The sequence below is a fragment of the Numida meleagris genome, chromosome 3 (assembly GCF_002078875.1).
Source record: "Numida meleagris isolate 19003 breed g44 Domestic line chromosome 3, NumMel1.0, whole genome shotgun sequence".
Classification (NCBI taxonomy): Eukaryota; Metazoa; Chordata; class Aves; order Galliformes; family Numididae; genus Numida; species Numida meleagris.
The window spans coordinates 99,585,895-99,605,012 of NC_034411.1; the positions used below are offsets into that span (position 1 = coordinate 99,585,895).

Sequence of the window (19,118 nt, forward strand, 5' to 3'; positions counted from 1 at the left end):
CAAAGGCATTGAAAGCACTTTTGAAAGGAGGACACAATAGCATTGTTAAACATGACCTGTCAGGCAGAACACTGCAGAGGACAAAGGAATTTAGCTAAAAAATACCCAAATGTCTGCCAGAAAAAGAAAACAAAACTGAACAACAACAAAAAAGAAGAATACAAACACTAGAGGGCACTGAAACAGAAACAAAATCTGTTACAGGTCACTGAGTTCATAAGAAACAACAAAAGGAAAAGACCACTTCATGGAAATCTTTTATTTCCTAACATAGTTTTAGTTCTCATGTGCCAAAAATCCATCAAGAGAGGGATCATCACATCTCTCATGGAGAGACACATAGAGCAGCCTCTCCTGGAGTAAAAGCTCATTCATCTCTGTACAGAACAGTGATGTGCTGATGGATCCAACTTTCAAAGGTATGTAGAGTCCTGAAAATGCAGCTTCTGAGCAGTTTGAGTTCTCACTTCACATTAGTATCAGTGGATCTGAGGTACCTCATGTTCACCTTACCTGCCTGAGGAATACCGGTCCATTAAATTCTCCGTAGTGAAGGAGGTTTCTAGTTCTAAGACTGACTGTGCCAACCAAGATTTGAAAAGCTTTCTGTCTCTCTAGTATTTATAGGATGCAATATTAATGCCATTTTTATTAAGATTGTATTTATACATTCACTTTCCTATTTGCAGAGTTTATGAATAAAAGGAAAAATGCTGTCCATAGATGTTGTACAGCAATCGCACTCCAGGCTCACAGTACTCATGTAAAGAAGAGAAAAATTCTGAGATTGTGGCATTTGCAAAGGAGGACTAACCATGTATATGATGACACTCTTCCACACAATGCCCACATACTGCCTTGCCCTTTAAGCAGCGCTTGAAAAATTGAGAAACTGGATCACATACATACATACAAGTATAAAGAGATTAAACAACCTGAAAAAAAGTCAGAATTTTTAGCTAGAATGTTTGGTTTTTATACATGTACTCAATCTAATGAAGTTCAACAAGTGCAAGGTGTTGCACTTGTGTCGAGGCAATCCTGGATACAAGTACAGACTGGGAGAATTCACTGAGAGCAGCCCTACAGACAAGGACTTGGGGGCTCTGATGGATGAAAAGCTGGACATGAGCCAGCACTGTGTGCTTGCAGCTTTTTGTTGCTGGGCTGCATCAAAACATAGGTGGCCAGCAGGGAGAGGGAGGGGATTTTCCCCCTTTACTCTGCCATCATGAGGCCCCATCTGGAGTACTGCGTCCAAGCATGGGGCCTCTAGCACAGGAAGGACACAGAATTGTTAGAGTGGGTCCAGAGGAGGGCCATGAAGATGGCCAGAGGACTGGACCACCTCTTTTATGCAGCTTCCTCTCCTCCAAATCGATTATTCGTTTCTAAAGGAACACTGCATAAAAATACGAATACTTGTTAATATCAGATTAAAAATGAAAACAAAAAGATTAGAACTTTGCAAGTAAAAACAGATTGGTTAAACACACCATCCTAGAGGCTGAAAAAAGAATGAACCTTTCCTCACAAGAAGCTAAAAGCAGAGTGCTGAGGGAAGAAACATAAGGCTGTGTTGTTGGTTATGTGAGGCTACTAGAAATAAAATGATGTTCTGAGTAATGTCAAAGTAAGGAATTAATAAAGAACAAACTCTTGAAGAAAAAATTAAGAAAAGATTGAGGAAAACAGTGTTTAAGCCACAAAAAAACCACGTAGTAACTATTCTTTGAAACAAATCAGAAGTAGAAAGCCATTAGGAAGACTGACAATTTTATCTATAGGGCAACTGGAAGAGCAAGGTGCAAAAAAACAAGTACCCAGAAAAGCTACTGCCAGAGCAGTAAAAAGAGCATCTAAACAAATTACTTGCAACTGTTCATCATGAACATGGTGGGACACAAGAAATCAGAGAGGGAGAATGAGGTTTCGAGGAGCAACGGACCAGTAAGGTTAGTGTTTGTATCATAGGTTACACTGAAACTTAAAAATAATTCATAGACATGAGAGACAAATATCTAGTTTGGGGAAAGATCGCAGCATCTAAAACCAGACATTTACTTATGCTGTTAAACTGAATTAACTCCCCAAAACATTTATTTTTCTCAATAGAAGATCAAGATTATTTTTTCATATATCGACATCTACAAAGTGGATGTCTACATTTGGCTACGATGAGTATGCCTTGATGAGAAGTAATGCCTCAAAGATCTGTTAAGGTTGTTTGTAAGTGTCAAAAATTGTATGGGCAGTTCTTAAAAGAGAAAAGAGAAAAGCAAATTTTCTCATTGATTGAGTTCTCAACACAGAAGTTCATCTCTGCAGTCCAGGAACTCATGCTAGGACGTTTATTTTTCCTGAAATGATCTAAGCAAGATCATAATAATTATAATTCCAATAATTATAATCAAATAATCTGATTCAGAGTATTAACATTCTGAACGATAGAAGCTGCATAAGAATCCCATAATACTGAGCAGCTGAATAATGGCAAGTAAAAATGATGGCTGGGAAATACAAAACAATGTATCCACTCATAGCAATGAACTTTGAGTTAGGTATTACTAAATAGGAAGTAAAATCCATTAGGAAGGAAAAGAAATAGCAACATGCTTCAACTGAGTGAACAAGAAAAGGGAAAAGGAAAGATACAATGCAAGTGAAGAGCTGTGGATTACTCTATGCACAAAGAAGATTGGTGAAGAAGTGAAAAGGAAAGGAGGGAGCAAAAACAAGGAAGAGATGTAAGAGACGAGTAATTGCATTTGAAAAACATTAAGAAATAAAACAAAGATAGCATTCATTAGCAAAGCATGGGAAATAGCAGATGAAGAAAAGAACTGAAATACTTAATTTTTTTTGCTCCAATTTTCCTAACATTAAATGTGAATAGATATTCAACATAATTAGCATTTGTAACTGGGAACAGTAAAACAGGCTGTAAAATGAAAGACTTCATTAAAGATAAGTGAGATACAGTCAGGGCAGCTAAGCCTCATGAAAATTCACAATAGGTATTTAAGAAAGAAGCCAAAGTAACCTCCAAATCTATATACACGAGTTCAAGGAAGGTAAGAGATGTTCCAGAGGAAAAAAAGTTATCACACTACCTATCTTAATATATATATATATATATATTATATATATATATATATATATATATATATATATATAAAACTCCAAAAATCCTCACTGGGTAACTGAAGGTAAAGCTCTGATAGCTGAAAGAAAGTGGAAAAAATATAAAACAATTATTTTGTAAGCTACTTGGTAATGTTAACATGGCGAGAAATATAAAAATGGATTTTCTAAGAGAAATGGTATCCCACTAATCAAATTTACTTCCCTGACAGGGCTATGGGACTAGTGAGAAGTAGTTTAACATACATTTCTTGCCTTTAGTAATGCTTCTGGCACTTGACATTTACATAGGAAAACTAGGGAAATATCATTTAGATGAAGTTAATATTAGGTTCTAGCACAGCCAATTGAAAATTAAAAAAAAAGCCAACATGTTCAGAGAATTGTTATTAATAGTTACTTTTATCATGGGAAGGTAGGAGACAAAATGGAATATCTGCCATAGGTTTTGAATTATATTTTGACTTTTCAGCAGTGATATGGTTAATAGACAAGAAATAATTTGTGGATGTTACAAATGCCTTAAAGATCTCAAGGACATTCTCCTAAAGCCTGTTATTGAATAAATGCCATGAAATGTAACAAAAAATGGCACAATCAAAGAAAGAAAAAGGTGTAAACAGAAAAATGAGAGTAACTGTTTACACAATACTAATATGGAAATGGAGCTGGGGTTACAGTAAAACACAAACAAAATGATTTCAGAGCATGAGATGGTCGTCAAAAGAGCAAAAGTAATTATAGAATGAAGGTAAAGGAACACTCCATGAAGACCATGAAAAGTTATTCCATTCTGCTATGTACTGACAAGGCCATATCTGTGGTACAATATTTCAAATAAAATTTGACAAATCAAGGAGAATCCAAAGGAGGAGTTCTAAAAAGTAAGAAGGAAAGAAAAGTATAAGAGCTGCAATATATTTTCGTAAGCTAGAGAAGAACTTTTTAAATGGTTTTCAAAATATAAAAGGTTTTAATGAAGGAAAAAACATCGAGATATTCTCCACGATGCTAAGAGTTAATTTGAGAAAGGGATATTTTTTTCTATTACATTTCAGGGAGAAAACAAAGGTTTTCTGTAAGATGACAGTGAATTGGTAGGATTGATTATCTGTGGAAAGTGTAGAATATCATTACAGGACATATCTAAGAACAGACTGAAAACAATGACAGATATCCTTGAAAGATATTCTAGGTATAAATGCTGTCGCTTCACCCTTGGGGACAGACAAAATGTTTGTATTTTTGTGTATTTTGTGCTTTACCTATTCTCAGAATATGTAGAGAATTCCATGGATACTCAGCCACTGAAAATATCTACAAAATAAATGGGAATTACGTGATGAATAGCATGACTGCAACATCTCCACACGTTATAAGACGTTCCTTGCAACACCTTCTTCCATTCTGTGCAAGCTAATCACATTTTCCATTGCTGGCATCACTGGAAAGTGGCTAAAGGGTAGTGTAAAGGAGACATTACTGGTAGCCCGATTATTTAGCTTTTGGCATTAACTTACAGAAGGCTTCACCTTGGAACAGCGTCTAATTTGGCTACCACTGATACTGTCAAACCACTGCTCAAAACAGGATGCCTTCTCCTCATGCAGAGACTGGTTTCTGTCTGTTGTCACTGGTTTGACTTTCTTGGTGTTGAAGATGTACGACTTGAAGTCTATTTGAGGTAACTATAGGGATAGACAATAATTAATTTCTGCAGGAAATCTACTTACTTTGTATATTTGCAATTGCTTATTTTCAAGAGGTTTACATGCTTCAAAATAATGATCTTTAAGAGCAAGAGTTGGCTATTTGCCAAATGCATCAGACTTTGAGTTCCTCTTGCATTAACTCTGAAAATAACACAGCAGCAGAGTGGCAGCACATACAGTACACAACTTCTGGAGATAAAAATGACCGTGTTTCTCCATGCTTCTCATTTCAGATAGCAGTTTTCATTTCCTTGATGAAGAATTTTCATTTTTATGTCAAATAAGCATAATAGAATATACATGAAAACCTGAATTTTAAGTCGCAGAAAATAACACTTCAAAATACAGCAGTAGCTATGAGGAAATCTCTCAATCGGCAGAGAAAGATGTATCTTAGAGTTCTGGATACAGAAGGATAAACTGATATTTGAAAAGACATATTGAATTAAAATTTGTAAAATGTACTAAAACAAATAGCAATAGATTTTTCCCATTTGGCAAAAGCAAACAAGGCAAAAAAAAAAAGAAAGAACTTTGCACTGGAAATGAGGCTGTAGAGTTTCTAGCAAGACAGTGATGATGAATACTGGGAAGAAATGTAGGATACCATATCAGATTACAGAAATGCAAATATATATGTTTGAACCAGGGCAAAAACACAGTGAACACCCTGCCCTCACATCAAGGGGTTTCACGTTCTGCACTGCAGAAACATGACAGGGCTAGACTGACTATGGCCTTGCACATTCAGTGTCATGAATTTTTAATACATCTCTCCCACGTAAATGTATTCCTTCTTAGGGATAAGCTTTTAGCTGTCTATAAAACAAAAGAGGCCTGATTAAAAAAAAAAAAAAATCAAGCATGTCAGTTTTGTCTTCCATAAGTAGAAGATATATAACAGAAGATATATATCTATCATAACAGAAGATATATAAAGTTGCTTTTATATCAGTAGTAGATAAAGTGAGATTAATGCAGTCCTTCTCTGACTAAAAGTCTGGACACGAGTAATGGAATCTCTAGCCCACTACTGCCATTCCTAGTAACAGCCCACATGTTTTGGACTGACTTTTCAGGGCTTTGGGACTGAGGCTTTTTCATTTCCTTTGTTTAAATTCCCTTCATCTGCATGAAGCTTTGTTTTAGCTTTATTAGCTACAAAAGCATGTTTCCATTAAACAGCTTAACAACATCTAATTTAGCTCATTTTCACTTATATCTGCATGGTATAAACACAGTTTTAAATAGATTGTAATAACAAACAGTTGTTCTCTGTGAAGTGATACATTTAGGACTAAGACAAGGACGTGGAGGGATACAGGGCTGGTATGAGAGCAGAGGCCTTGGAAAGCCTTGGAAAGCTCCCTGGAGCCCTGCGTTAAACAAGCTCTCCCCTAACTGCACTCTCAACAATCAGCATACCCAAGGGCTGGCCTCAGCTTCAGCCATAGGTCCTTAAGTTGTCCAAATGGAGAAGTTCTCCAAGCATAGCTGTTTGTTGCCTAACATTCTCTGGGGCAGTCCCTCCTTGGTTCTTCTCCAACTCCAGCTCTGCACTTGAGGTGAGTGAAAGGGAAATGGGAGATTTCAGTGCTGCACTGCTGCGCTACACAAACTCGGGGACTAGAACCCCACTCTTGCACAGGCAAGACACAAGACACATGGTGCACAGGACTGTTTGGACTTTTGAGAGAGAAACTTGCAGAAATCACCAGGTCTAGGTGGGAAAGAACAAGACAGGACAGTGTTTTGTCAACCTCTCCCCACCTTTTGAGAGAATGAGCTTTACCTCATCTGTTTTAGCCCTGTCAGCCTACGTACACAAGGCTAGGCAGGTCCTGCCACTTCAAACAGGTTAAGGAAAAGCACCATATGGAGCTAGTTCCAGGCCAGAAAGAAATCATTACCAAATCAAAATGCAGACCAAATGCATCTGTGTAACATCATCTAATTATTGGCAGATAGATTATTTCACAGCATTCTCCCGGGCTGAGTCATAAAGGAATCACAAACCCCCCTTAGAATAAAAGCCACAAATTCATGGCAGTGGGGTTTGAAGCTCTTTTCAGTCATTTTATTCTGAACATCTGCACAAAGCATTTCTGCTGCTATTCACAGGGATATCTATGGAATTTACATATCCCAGATTCTGATGCACTTCTATCGCTGTCTCGTCTTCCTCTAACAAAAAATTGAAAGAGCTCTAGTTAGAGAATCCAGGAGTGAAATAACAGTACGTATTTGGCTTTAAAAGCCTGTTAACCAAATGAATAGATTAATTAAAAATTCTAGAAGCCTGAAAAAGCATTTCTAGCACCGTCTTTTCCACCTCTTAGAAATAGTTAAAAGAGCTTTAGTAAGGTAAACCATGAGCAAAACAAAAGCATGTATTTGGCTTTAAAATTCTGTTAGCCATAGACTGATTAAAAATACTAGGAGCATAAAAAAGTAATGGGTTTTCGTAAGCAATCTGAAATAAAAAGAACAAAACTCACGTGTAAAAATAATCACTGAAATGACTGGTATAGCTCTAAAAGGAACAATTTCTTTCATTTTCTTTCAGTCCCACAATACATGAAGCCCTCAGACATTTTCCATGGATGTTGTGGCTAAAAGACAAAGCAGAACAAATGGAGTAGGCAGACAAAAAACGAAGTGACCACACAACCACTCAGAAATTAAAGGAAAATGTTATGCAAAAATAACATACCATTCTCTAATCCATTTTCTCTCCACTATATGTGCAATTTTCTTTAAAAGAGGTAGGAAGACCAGCCAAAGGGGCTGTTCCTTCTTCTGGCACATTTCTGAGAAGAAGAGCCACAGCCTAGCTGAGGTCTCTGGGCAGCCGCCTTTGTTACTCAAAACCTCTACAAACAGGAAGCTGCACACATAAATATAGCATTAGCAAAAATGGCACTGTTACTGCATCTCATGGAGACACTGGAGAAAGAGAACTATTCAAAACTTGGTTGGGTGAGCTACACATGCTAACTGTACGTGCCCCCTTTATAAGATTGTAGGAATGTTCTTTCTCAGAGGACATTTCAAAAAGTGACAACCAAAAATACATCAATAATCTTACAGTTACCATTTTGAGACAAAAGTAAGCTACTACCAAGACTTAAGCAATCTGAAATGCCGGAAGCTGTGACTGTACATCACTGGGACTAGAGGAGTGATAATGAGTGTTATTCTCTAGCCCAGAAAGGAGAAATCTTGGCAGACTGCAAGAGAATGAGCAACCACAAAGTCCTCCTTTATTTGCCCCATAGTTTGCTTCTTACAGTTCACCACACAATCCACTAACTGCGAAGAGCAGGCAAGTGAAATTTCATCCCCTAAGGTCAACATCTTGAAGTTACAAATGCATTAAGCAATGCAAACTGATCTGCAGCTCTTAGGAGCCAGACAAGCTGCCAGCTCCAAGTACACTTGACATCAAACAGCCCCAAAACGTTATTTTCCACACCACCACTAAATGCTAGTTTCTGATAGAGGGAAGGGATCTCAGGTCTAGGGTTAAGCCAATCTCATCAGTAAAACAGGGCTTTGAGATGCTGGCTGTCCACTACCATCCCCCATGCATGGATGCACAACTCTTCTCAGTAATCTTCAGTGGCAGCTCTGTAAACACTGGAGGATGTGTTTCTCAAACTTACCCTAAGGACGCCAGGAGGTACAGTACTCTTTTCCCCACAGTTATGTTGCTGCTTTATCAAGAGATGTTCCTCAGGGTAAGTCTTTGTAGACTTGAAATTTCATGCAGCTGGAGCAATCGCACAGAGGTGTTTCAGGATTACAAAATCCAGCTTGCTGATTTTTATTCTCCTGCAGATTTAATCTTAATTATTGAATTGTGATTAAAGCAAGAAGCTGAAACTAGCCACTGCAAGAACTATCATGGAAGTCTTCCCAAATAAATTAGATGTTGGTTTTCTCTATCATCCTTAGGACAATAGATAAGAAGAATATTATAGACTATTATTAGACTACTATAGACTATATTATATGACTATTAATAGACAAGAATAATATTTTCTCCATGCTGTTAAAGGCTGCTCTCCCAACTGTCTTTAAACCTTTGTTAAAAATCTCATATGCCAAAAACTGCCAGGAAAAAACAACAAGAAAAATGCAGAACATGGCCAGTGCCTTAGGTCAGCAATTATAGGGAATTTAACATTGAGAGTTGATTCTGCTCCCCGTTTCATTCCACTATTAACAATCCTCAGGACCTTGAGAATTTTCCAACAGATGTTGGATAAAGTGAAATCAGTAAGCATCTGAGTGAGCAAGGAAATGCTTTAGAATATGATCCCTGCATTTCAGGTCTGAAACTTAACCAACTGAGCTACAGCTACTTTTCCTTTTCTGGGTATATAGGAGCCTTTCAGTCTTCAGGGGCATCACGCTACAACAAAGCCAAGTAAAGTTTGCACAAGCAAGATCTGACTTTCTTTCCTTACATTTCTGGTATTTTCTCTTAGAAGCGGGAAAAAAAAACCCAACTTTCTAAGTAAACAACATTTGCCACATTTTAAGTAGGGTCTTGCAGTATGGAGAAGTTATCAAAAAGACCAACTATTTTTAGAGGCCTCATGTGGGCACCTGTAACGTACTTCATTGGCCTTTCTTGGAATTAGATGTAAACATGTTGTGTTAAAAAGCTCCCGCAGTTAGAAAAGTGCCAAGTGCAACAGTTATTTTTCCTTTAGAAAAGGAAAAATATGAAATTCAGAAAATATGATTATAGAATTATAAGAAAAAAAAGGAGCTACTCTTTCTGGCTTCAGACAGGACCAATGGCTTTAATAGCACTTCTGCAAACTACTCTCATGACTCAAAAATAAGTCTTTCCTTTTTTTTTTTTTTTTTTTTTTTTGTATCTCATCTGAATTTGTTTCTGTTTTTTTTTTTTTTTTCCCAATTCTTTCAGCCAGGAGAAATACAGAGCACAGTAAAATACCAAAGGTAAAAACCAGTGTCAGTGTCAGATAAAACACTGACTGACATTTACCAAAGTCTCAAGGAACATCCTATTTTCCACATCTCCTCCAGAAAGCCACTGAGATAATAACTTCTTTCAGGAGTTCATTTCTAAATATTCATTTAAAAATAGATATATGCTGAAAACTAGCACTGAGAAGACTTCATCTTCTTTGAATGAAAGAATCAGATTGCCCAGACCCAGGACATAAGCAGAGCACTGACATTTAATCAGATGTGGTCTATCCTCCCTGTAGTATTTTCCCCTGCCAACTGAAACAAAAGACCAAACTTTTATTTGAGTCATTAGATGAAGGTGGTGAAAGAAATAAACCCAAACTGACAAACAAAGTGGCCATGCAGATTTTGAGCAGAATCTGTGCATTTGTCACTGTGATGCTCTCTCTTAGAGAGAGTATCCCAGTATGAGTCTTTACTGAGGCCTTTGAGGACTACCACCATAATAAATACTGCCCTCTACATGCCAAACGACCAATAGTTAATTTATAAACATAGAGCTCTAATTACAAACAATTGGCAACTTACAGCCTGCTCCATTCATGTACCTGAATTGTTTATATCTGTAAGCACAGATATAAAAAGGACATAAAGGACACTACTTTCACTCATTTCTAGACCAAACCCTTCAAGCTCCAGAACTGTGTGTGATAAATAAACTATTTTAGAAAATCCCGCAGTTAGAGTCTGATCTGTTTGGGATGGTCATACAATTTATTCTGCCATTACGAACCAGAAAGAACTAACCCTACCATTTAAATGTTTTCCTAGGAGTTTTCTTCCTCAGAAGATCTATCAAGTCATTGAAAAGATATAGATCACAACTGGATATAAAGCTAACGACAACCCAATGCTTAAATCTTGAAACACTTCAAATCTTGAACCATCTCAAACCGGACCTTACTTCATACAGGAAGTATACTTCATACACTTCATCTCTCACCATCACTTGTTCTCGATCATACATCCAGCGGTTTAAGAAACTGCCCAAGACTGACAAAATACATTCTAAATAGGAATGCTTTTTTTTAAGGAGCAGCTGCAGCAATAATAGCACAAAAGGATGCCCCATCCCTGGAGGCTTTCAAGGCCAGTCTGGACCATGCTCTGGGCAACCTGATCTAGCTGTGGGTGTCCCTGTTCACTGCAGGGGAGTTGGACTAGGTTACCTTTAAAGGTCTCTTCCAACTCAAAGGATTCTATGATTCTATGAAAGCCCCAATTGGCCTAAATTAGTTTTTGTTGCACTTTCCTCTACAATGTCTTTACTGGAAATAAGATTTAAAGCAGCGCTATGACAAACACTCATTAAGCACTTAAATGGATGGAACTGGTCACAAAATCATGTGCAAAATTGGGCCTTAAATTGCAGCTGATGTCCCTTTTGAAGATTATACAGGATAGTGCCTATGTGTCACATAAATACTGTTGAAAGCTGCATTCAGATACCGTTGTGCCTTTTTTCCTCTTCTGCCAGAACCAGCGCAGATGGTACTACCAGATTAATCAAAATCACCCCCCGGTTTCATGCGCTGTTTCTGTTCTGTATTGTTCTCCCATTTAGACTAAACTCCTTCTGCTTATTTGTTTTCAAGCATCACTTTATATTTTTTAAGCAGCATACATCTGCTTTGCTCATTAGAATAAATATTTTAAATGCACATTATGCAGATAAAGACTCTTGAAAAAAGAGACTGTCATGCAGTTTTCTGTATCTGGGCTGCAAAGGACATTGTGCTGTAAATCAGAGCTCAGGCAAAGCTGGTTTTGCTGTTCCTGTGCCTTGTAAGCAAGGCGAGCCTAGGAATTTGTGCTAGGAGGACATTCAGTGTCACAGTGTCAGCACAGATTGCTTGAAGAGACTTATTTCAGAAGGACAGGAATACAAGTTAACTGGACAATGCCTTTTTAACAGCCATCACATTTTTGTTAAGGTTTATACATGCCAGCTTTCACCATTAAGTCTTTTCTTCTGCAGAGATTGACGCTAACTGATCATTTCTTTCTTTTTCCTTATAAATCTGTGCCCGGAGAAAAGAGGCCGGCTTGCCCTAGCTGCTACCAGAGAGCAGTATTTCAGTATTTTGTCTCTTCAGAAGAATCTGTTCTCAATTTCTACAGAATCTGTACTCAGCCTTGCTGGAGCTAGGCATGCTGATCAATGACTGAATTAGATATTTCCTTTTCTAAGGCTGTTTCAATAACAACCACATATAAAGAGATTGAACATAGATTAAAAAAAAAAAAAGACTGTCATGTATCTGGTATTGATAGGCGGCACGAGAAGGGGGGTTTGGTGGTGAAGTGGCTGTGCAACAGGGAAGCTGATAAGAGTCTCTGCCATCCACTTCCAGGCAGCTTCAGAAAGTACAGTCTCTGTTCAGGTAGAAAAACTGAACAGTTTGTCTAGCTGCGACTGAGTTGGACATAACCTCAGAGTTTATCTTCTGTTTGCACAGCTTAGTGTATCCTATGAAGGTTCAATCAATAAGGAAAAATAGCACAGCCATTAGCATGGGGACCAAGCCATCCTCTTTGTTAGCCAATCCCAAAGCAAGTCAAGAAAAAAGACAGATAAAATTTATCACTATAAGAAGAAATCAAAGTAAATAAGATTTTCACATTTCTGAAGGTCACAGTAGTCAGAGAGACTAAGAAAGAATATTTCTTTTTTCTTTCCTTCTTTCTATGAGTTCTTTGCTGCTATAATTACCTGCTGAAGATACCAGACGTAGTTAAAAAATAGTAGGTTCTAAGGAAACATGAGGCTCAGTGCTCACATTGCTGCAGGCTTCCTGCTCTGCCATGGGAAGCTCAGTGACTGGAAACTCAGCACTGCATCTCCACCTCACATAACAAAGCATTGCTGAGGACATGTACATGACAGCTGAGAGCAGTGAGTTCTCGTGGGCAATGGAGCCATTTAAGCAACATAAGAGCCTGTTTCTGGCCATGTGTAGGACCTTCATATACACTTCTGCTTTTGTATGTCTAATCTTTGGCAAAATGAGCTAGATGCTTTCCAGTGCAGGCAGTTGCACTTGAATCGGGCTTACCACTTTGTGTCTACAAAACTAATAATAAAGGTACCAAAGAAAGATGATAAAGACATTTTTGGAGTAAGAATGACAGCTGCATGAAAACCTGTTGAAAGTCTTAATGAAACTTTCCGGTTGGGTGATCAACTGGTATATAGAATCCAATTTGTAAGTGCAGGATGATGTAACACAAGGAAAAAAATCTTAAAATTTTAAGCTGCACAAGCATAGAAAGTAATGTAATCCCAGATGACTACTACCAATATGGAATGAGAGCTCAGGGTCATAATGAATACTACTACACAAAAGCTACTTTTAGGTGCTCAGTAACAGCCAAATAATCAACTTGACATTTTTATGGCATCTTATGAACATTTCATGTGTCTGCAAGATTCAATACAAAAATATACTGAATGTAAAAACTACGCAGAGAAAAGAAAGAAGTCCTCCCAAAGAGCATGTAGATATGATTAAGTAAAGAGGGACTCAACAGGTTGGAAAAGACAAAACTGAGAATGTTACAGGTGTATAAAAACAGAGAGGGCGAACAACCTTATTGTTGTTGTTTATTTTTCCTTCTTCTGAAATAAGAAGTAGGGGCATCATTTGAAACAAATGGAATACGACAGCGTATCAAAGGGTGGTGGCTCTTCATTTGTGTAAATGTGGGAACCTGCAAATTTTTAAGCAGCAACACATATGGCTACGTATCCTACAGTAATAAATCTTTTTTGAAGTATGAAGCAGCTGTAGTTTTGCATTCATTCCCTTACTCCAGAATCTCTTGTCTATCACCTTCAATCAGTATGACAAACCAGCAAGGTGGTAGATGCTCTTCTTTGTGTTTTGCAGTGAAATATAACTTCAGCAAAATCTTTGCCTTGGCTCCTTTCCCACATACTTCACTTGTGGTTGTTCGATGTTGCCCTGACCTCATTGCATTCTCCAACGAGAGCTTCCTTGTTCAGTGCTCACCCACTGACAGATGAAAGCAGGTAGTATCTTCAGCTTCCACACGGTTTACTGTCATCCCATGTTTTTTGCATAAGCACGTCCTTTGGGAGAAGAGCTGGCTGGGCATCTTCATTCCCATAAGCAAATGGTCCAAGGTGTCACCTCACACCCTGATTTCTGCTGAGAGGCACAGTTACTGTCCGTGGGCCACTTTGTGAAATTTGACAGAAGGAAACAAGGTACATGAGGAAACTAACTGAATCAAACATAGCCACTCCAAGCATTGAACTGCACTGTTACATATACAAAAGCGCGCGCTCTGTCATTGGGTTGCTGTGATGTACTGTCTTTGCTTATGACATCCAGCAGAATAACGAAGTGTGAGCTGTGATCCTTCTTCCCGAATCTCTGGTTCTACTCATCCACAAGGAATGTGACATATTTTGCTACTTTGACGCAGCCTACGAGGCTCCTTGAAGATGCAAACATTACCAGTGTTTTTCTGGCAAAAAGAAAGGATTAAAAAAAAAACAACCCAAAAAACAATCTCACCACCAGAAACAAACAAATCAAATCAACTGATAAAAATTGAACAGTCTCAAGTGCCAGTTCGGCTCTTTTGTGTTGTGTTGGTTTTATTTTGTGTTAAATACTATTAATGTTATCAAGGTGATTTCCTTAGCCTTCAAAAAAATACATCCAAGAAACAACACAATATTATTTGTTAGCGTATCTTGGTCACTCCCACAGCCTCAAATGTAAAACACTCTACTAAAAAGCTAGCGCTGGAATACACATATCCTTGTTATGTCCCTCTCCTTCCCCCCTGCCCCCCCCTATTTTATTCTGGAAGATATACTAACATAGGCTAATTATTTTTGGATGTATATACTAAACTGTTCGCTATTGATGCAAGTTTTGTATACAGGATAAATCAGGAGTAGTGGTGGCTAGAGGGAAAGCATTTCTCATGGATTTGTAACCCCAGCAAAACAGAACACAGAAGATCAATAAAGCTCATTAGAACTTTAACTACAGCTCAGCTCTAAAGTGACAGTGAATGCTAACTTTTCGTGATCCTGAAAGAGCATAGTCAGAAAACTCAGCTATGAACTTACCGACTAACCTGAGAACAACACAAACAGACCAAAAAAGAAAACATCATTAAGTACAGAAATATCTTCTATAAAATAATCCAAAGTTTTCTTGCTGGAGACTTGTCATCCAATTTGGCTGTATCTACTAATTTCCAGTTACATTTCACAGATTTCTAAGTTTTTCTTTTCTTTGCAGTTCCAGTACACTTTGCTATACTAGTCCGAGTCTCTTGAGACTCTTTGTGTAAGAAAGCAAAATTAAGGCAACATAACTGAGTTATATGTATTTGAATTTGGTATGTAGCACATCAGATACATGGATGAGATAATCTTCCTTAAAACGCTAAAGGACAGTTGTGACCAGCTAGTACAAAAGTTACTCATCTTAAGAATTAAAGTACTCTTAAAAATCTCATTATTCATGCTGAAAGAAGGTGAGAAGGCAAACACCTGAACAATTTTCACCATGCATGCAAGTGGATACAACAAAACAGATCCCAAGTCAAAGATGATGCTAACAAGAATCAGTTGCGGTTCCACACATATGTCATTACCCACTGCTAAATCCTGAAGCCTAGGAAAGAACTCAGTAGTACAAATGTGTTATGAAACAGCTCTTCAAACTCTTAATCCACTCCTCTCACTTTTTGATTCAAGCTGGCATTAGGAAAAAGGGAGATTTAGAAACCGCCTCAATACTGTCAGATATTAGTATACTGCATAATGAAGGGCCTGCCTATCCCAAAAAACAGAAAGTTCAGAAACATATTGTTACTGCTGAAGAACAGAGCAACCACACTTAACTAGCTCCTTCTACTGCTGCTAGGATTTGCTTAGTTATATCACGTTCTGGGATCAAAGAGAGCTTATTTATTAGCAGAGTGACAGCCCGACCCTGAGCTCCCACTGCAGGTTCCTATGGTGCCATTTGCCAGGACTTCAATCTTTCCACAGCACTCAGTGTGGAGAAACCCAGGTCACAAGCTCGAGGTCAGCCCCAGTCAGCACTGGTGGTGATTAACTCAGTCCTGCCCAAGACCCACAGAGGTGTCAGGCAGCTGGGTAGTGGCTATGATGATGGAAGCTTATTTCTGAAATCCCTCTGGCTTGAAGTCACGTCACTTATCTCCATGTCATATGAAGGCTTGGAAACAGTAAAATAAACTGGCAGTGCTGCATCCACAATGAATTCTGACTGTTACCAGTATTAACTAAATCTATCACCAGTGTCTGTATTGTAGGCATGACACATCCATCTAAGTCACCTGTGAACTGCAATCACTGCATAAGAATGCATTTGCTGTTGGTGTTTTTTTTTCTTCGTTTTTATTTGAGGAGAGCAGAGCAGTCTATGGAGGACTCCAAGTGGTATTCCAATGTCTATGAGAAAATTATCCACATAGTGGAGTGAGGTTCTTCACAGTGTGCATGGTGAGAAAATGAGAGAAATGGCAGAAGTTGAAACAAAATATCTTTGAAAAGCTTTATGCATACATTTTATATATATACATATATATCCTTTTGTTTAACATGGGGACAGCCTGCCTGGTAGACTTGCACAGTCTCCACCCTTGGCAGGATTCAAGACTTGATTGAATAAAGCCCTGAACAACCCGTTCTGACATCAGAGGAACCCCGTTCAAGGAGGAGGTTGGACATCGGCCCTAGATGTCACTTCCAACCTGCGTGATCCTATAGTGTCTAGAATTTACGTGCATTATTACATAAAAACTAGATCTGAATAGAAAATTAGGCCAAAGATTTACAGATCCATTTTAACAACAAATTTATATTAGCATATGGAACATCAAAACCGTCTGGTAGTGCAGACAATGTAGTAAACGAACAATTCTGTCGTTGAAAAAACTTAGAAAATAAATCAGCAATCCTCTGACTTATTAAAACAAAAAGGCAACTGGAACCCAACACACCTTTGTATTTTTTCAGAACTCACGTAAAATACTTCTAAAGTGCATTCACACAAAAAGTATGAATAAATGTCATGGATTTGCAAAGGGGCTTCCCAAACTGCAGAGAAAAATGCTTCTAAGATTAAAGCAGTATGCAAGCATAGTAAAGTCCAGCTTGTCCTTACAAATAAGCATCACTAAGGAGAAATGGGAATTTCAGAACAAGTGGCAAAAGAGAGAAAAGCAGAAAAAAAAGAGATACTACATTAAATGTAAAATATTTTACTTACTGCAAACAACATTGCACAATACCAAACTTTAAGGTTTTGAAATTCTCAGGAATTACTTTTCATTGTGTTATTTTGCTCCATATATCTTCATATTTTTACATTAGTTTTACATTATGACAAGAGTAAATTACATACAGAAATTAAGACAAATTGTATATAACCTATCAGATTACTAACATTTCATTTACATGTCAGAGTGTAATCATTTAACATTCTTCTCTGGTATGAAAACTTTATCAGGTTAAATGTTGTGCTAGTCATATTATAGAATTACACTGTCTACACCAATAATTTTTTCAACCATTAGAGGTATATGGAAATGCACTGGAAGTGTGCTGTTCGCATTTTCTGCAAAACATAGGTCATGACAGCTAACTTTGTTATTCTGTTACTAGAACAACAATTTCTCCCTTTTGTAGAAGGCCTCCAGAGTAAAGCCAGACAAATCAATAAATCCAACATTATTAAATCCAATGCTGAATAGTCTGGAGGGCAGAAGTAAAAGTCCTGAGTGCAGGATGAGTTCCTCGATAAGACAGCAGGAGGGATCCTGCCTCTGCGTTGAACCCTGCTTCTTTAAGTTGTTTTGCTATTTCCTCTACATCCCAGCCTCCTTCTGCCTGGTTAGTCAGCAAGTGGTCAATAAGGCGAGGGTAGAAGGCAGTAGATATGCACTTTACCACTAACTTGGCATTGAGGAGCAAGGAAAGTATTTCAGCATCACAATTGGAATCATCCACCTACAAAGAATGAAAAATCCATAGTAATTAAAAATGAATTACCAGATACATCTATCAACCAGAATATGCCATGACTGTTCTAACAGCACAGTGTGACCTTGAAAGCAAGATGATATAGTACTCTGAATGGATTAATAACAACGATACATACTTTGCATACTTTCGAATACATAAGGGTGTATTTTTATGTAGGCTAAGAGGGCAGGGCCTGTTTAGCTTGGAGAAGAAAAGACTGACATGGGATCTTATTAATATGTACAAATATCTTAAGAGAGAGTATCATCAGGATAGGGCCAGGCTGTTTCTGTGGTGGACAGGAGAAGAGGCAGCAGGCTCAAACTGAAACACAGGAAGTTCTATCTGCATATGAAAAAAAACTTCACAGTGAGGGTGACCATGCACTGGAACGCATTACACAGAGAGGTTGTGGAGTCTCCTTCTCTGGAGATATTCAAAACCTGCCTGGATGTGATCCTGACCAATGTGCTCTAGGTGACCCCAGTTGAAGTAGGGGAGGGTTGGGCTAGATGATCCCATGAGCCCTTCCAATCTCAACATTCTGTGATTCTGTGATCTTTAACAGTTTCATTACATTAGGATAAATATTTGTCCTGTATGAAGTTATAGCCCTTAATAACCTGGGTAGGATTACATTAAAAGGTTTACATTGAGTTCTCAGTACCCAGAGTGCAGAATGGACCACATCACTTACCTCCTTATTAATAAGGACACACTAAGGAGGGTCAGAGCAGAATACATTACATTTTAGTCACTTTTACCAATATGATACATTACATTCCATACTGACAGCACTCTCAAACTCAAGCAGATTTTCCAGAAGAATACACTCTATTTTCCAAAAAATATTCAGAGCACACAATTGCTATCTCTGTGAGACACCCCAGATGCCTCAGAAAAAGGAGGCTACTTGACACATTAGAGTACATATTCGCTTGAAAACCTAGTCTATCACTTTACAAATAACACTGCAGAGTACACTAAACTCTATTTCAGCTAATTTTGATCGAAGTCTTTTCTAGGTTCCATAAAATGCATTGTTATTTTAATCAGTTTAGGTGTCATGACACTCAAAGAAATGCAATAAAACAATACAAGTAATGCAAAAAGGACCAAAACAGCGGTAGGCAATTGTGAATTTAATGACTGCATCTTATCACCTTAAAAATATAGTAGTTAAATACCAGTTCTTTCAAAAAAAAATC

The 19,118-nt window shown here is 37.9% G+C and overlaps 1 protein-coding gene across 2 annotated transcripts in view; it reads right to left on the bottom strand.

Moving 5' to 3' along the window:
- Positions 17,132 to 19,118, bottom strand: part of NBAS (neuroblastoma amplified sequence) — a 168,751-nt gene continuing 166,764 nt past the window's right edge. The window contains exon 52 of one of the 2 annotated variants that reach the window (XM_021389494.1): positions 17,132 to 17,895. In XM_021389494.1, coding sequence (XP_021245169.1) covers positions 17,620 to 17,895 — 276 coding nt within the window. In that variant the 3' untranslated portion in view covers positions 17,132 to 17,619. The remainder of the gene's footprint in view (positions 17,896 to 19,118) is intronic. The other variant, XM_021389496.1, reaches the window with a different exon arrangement.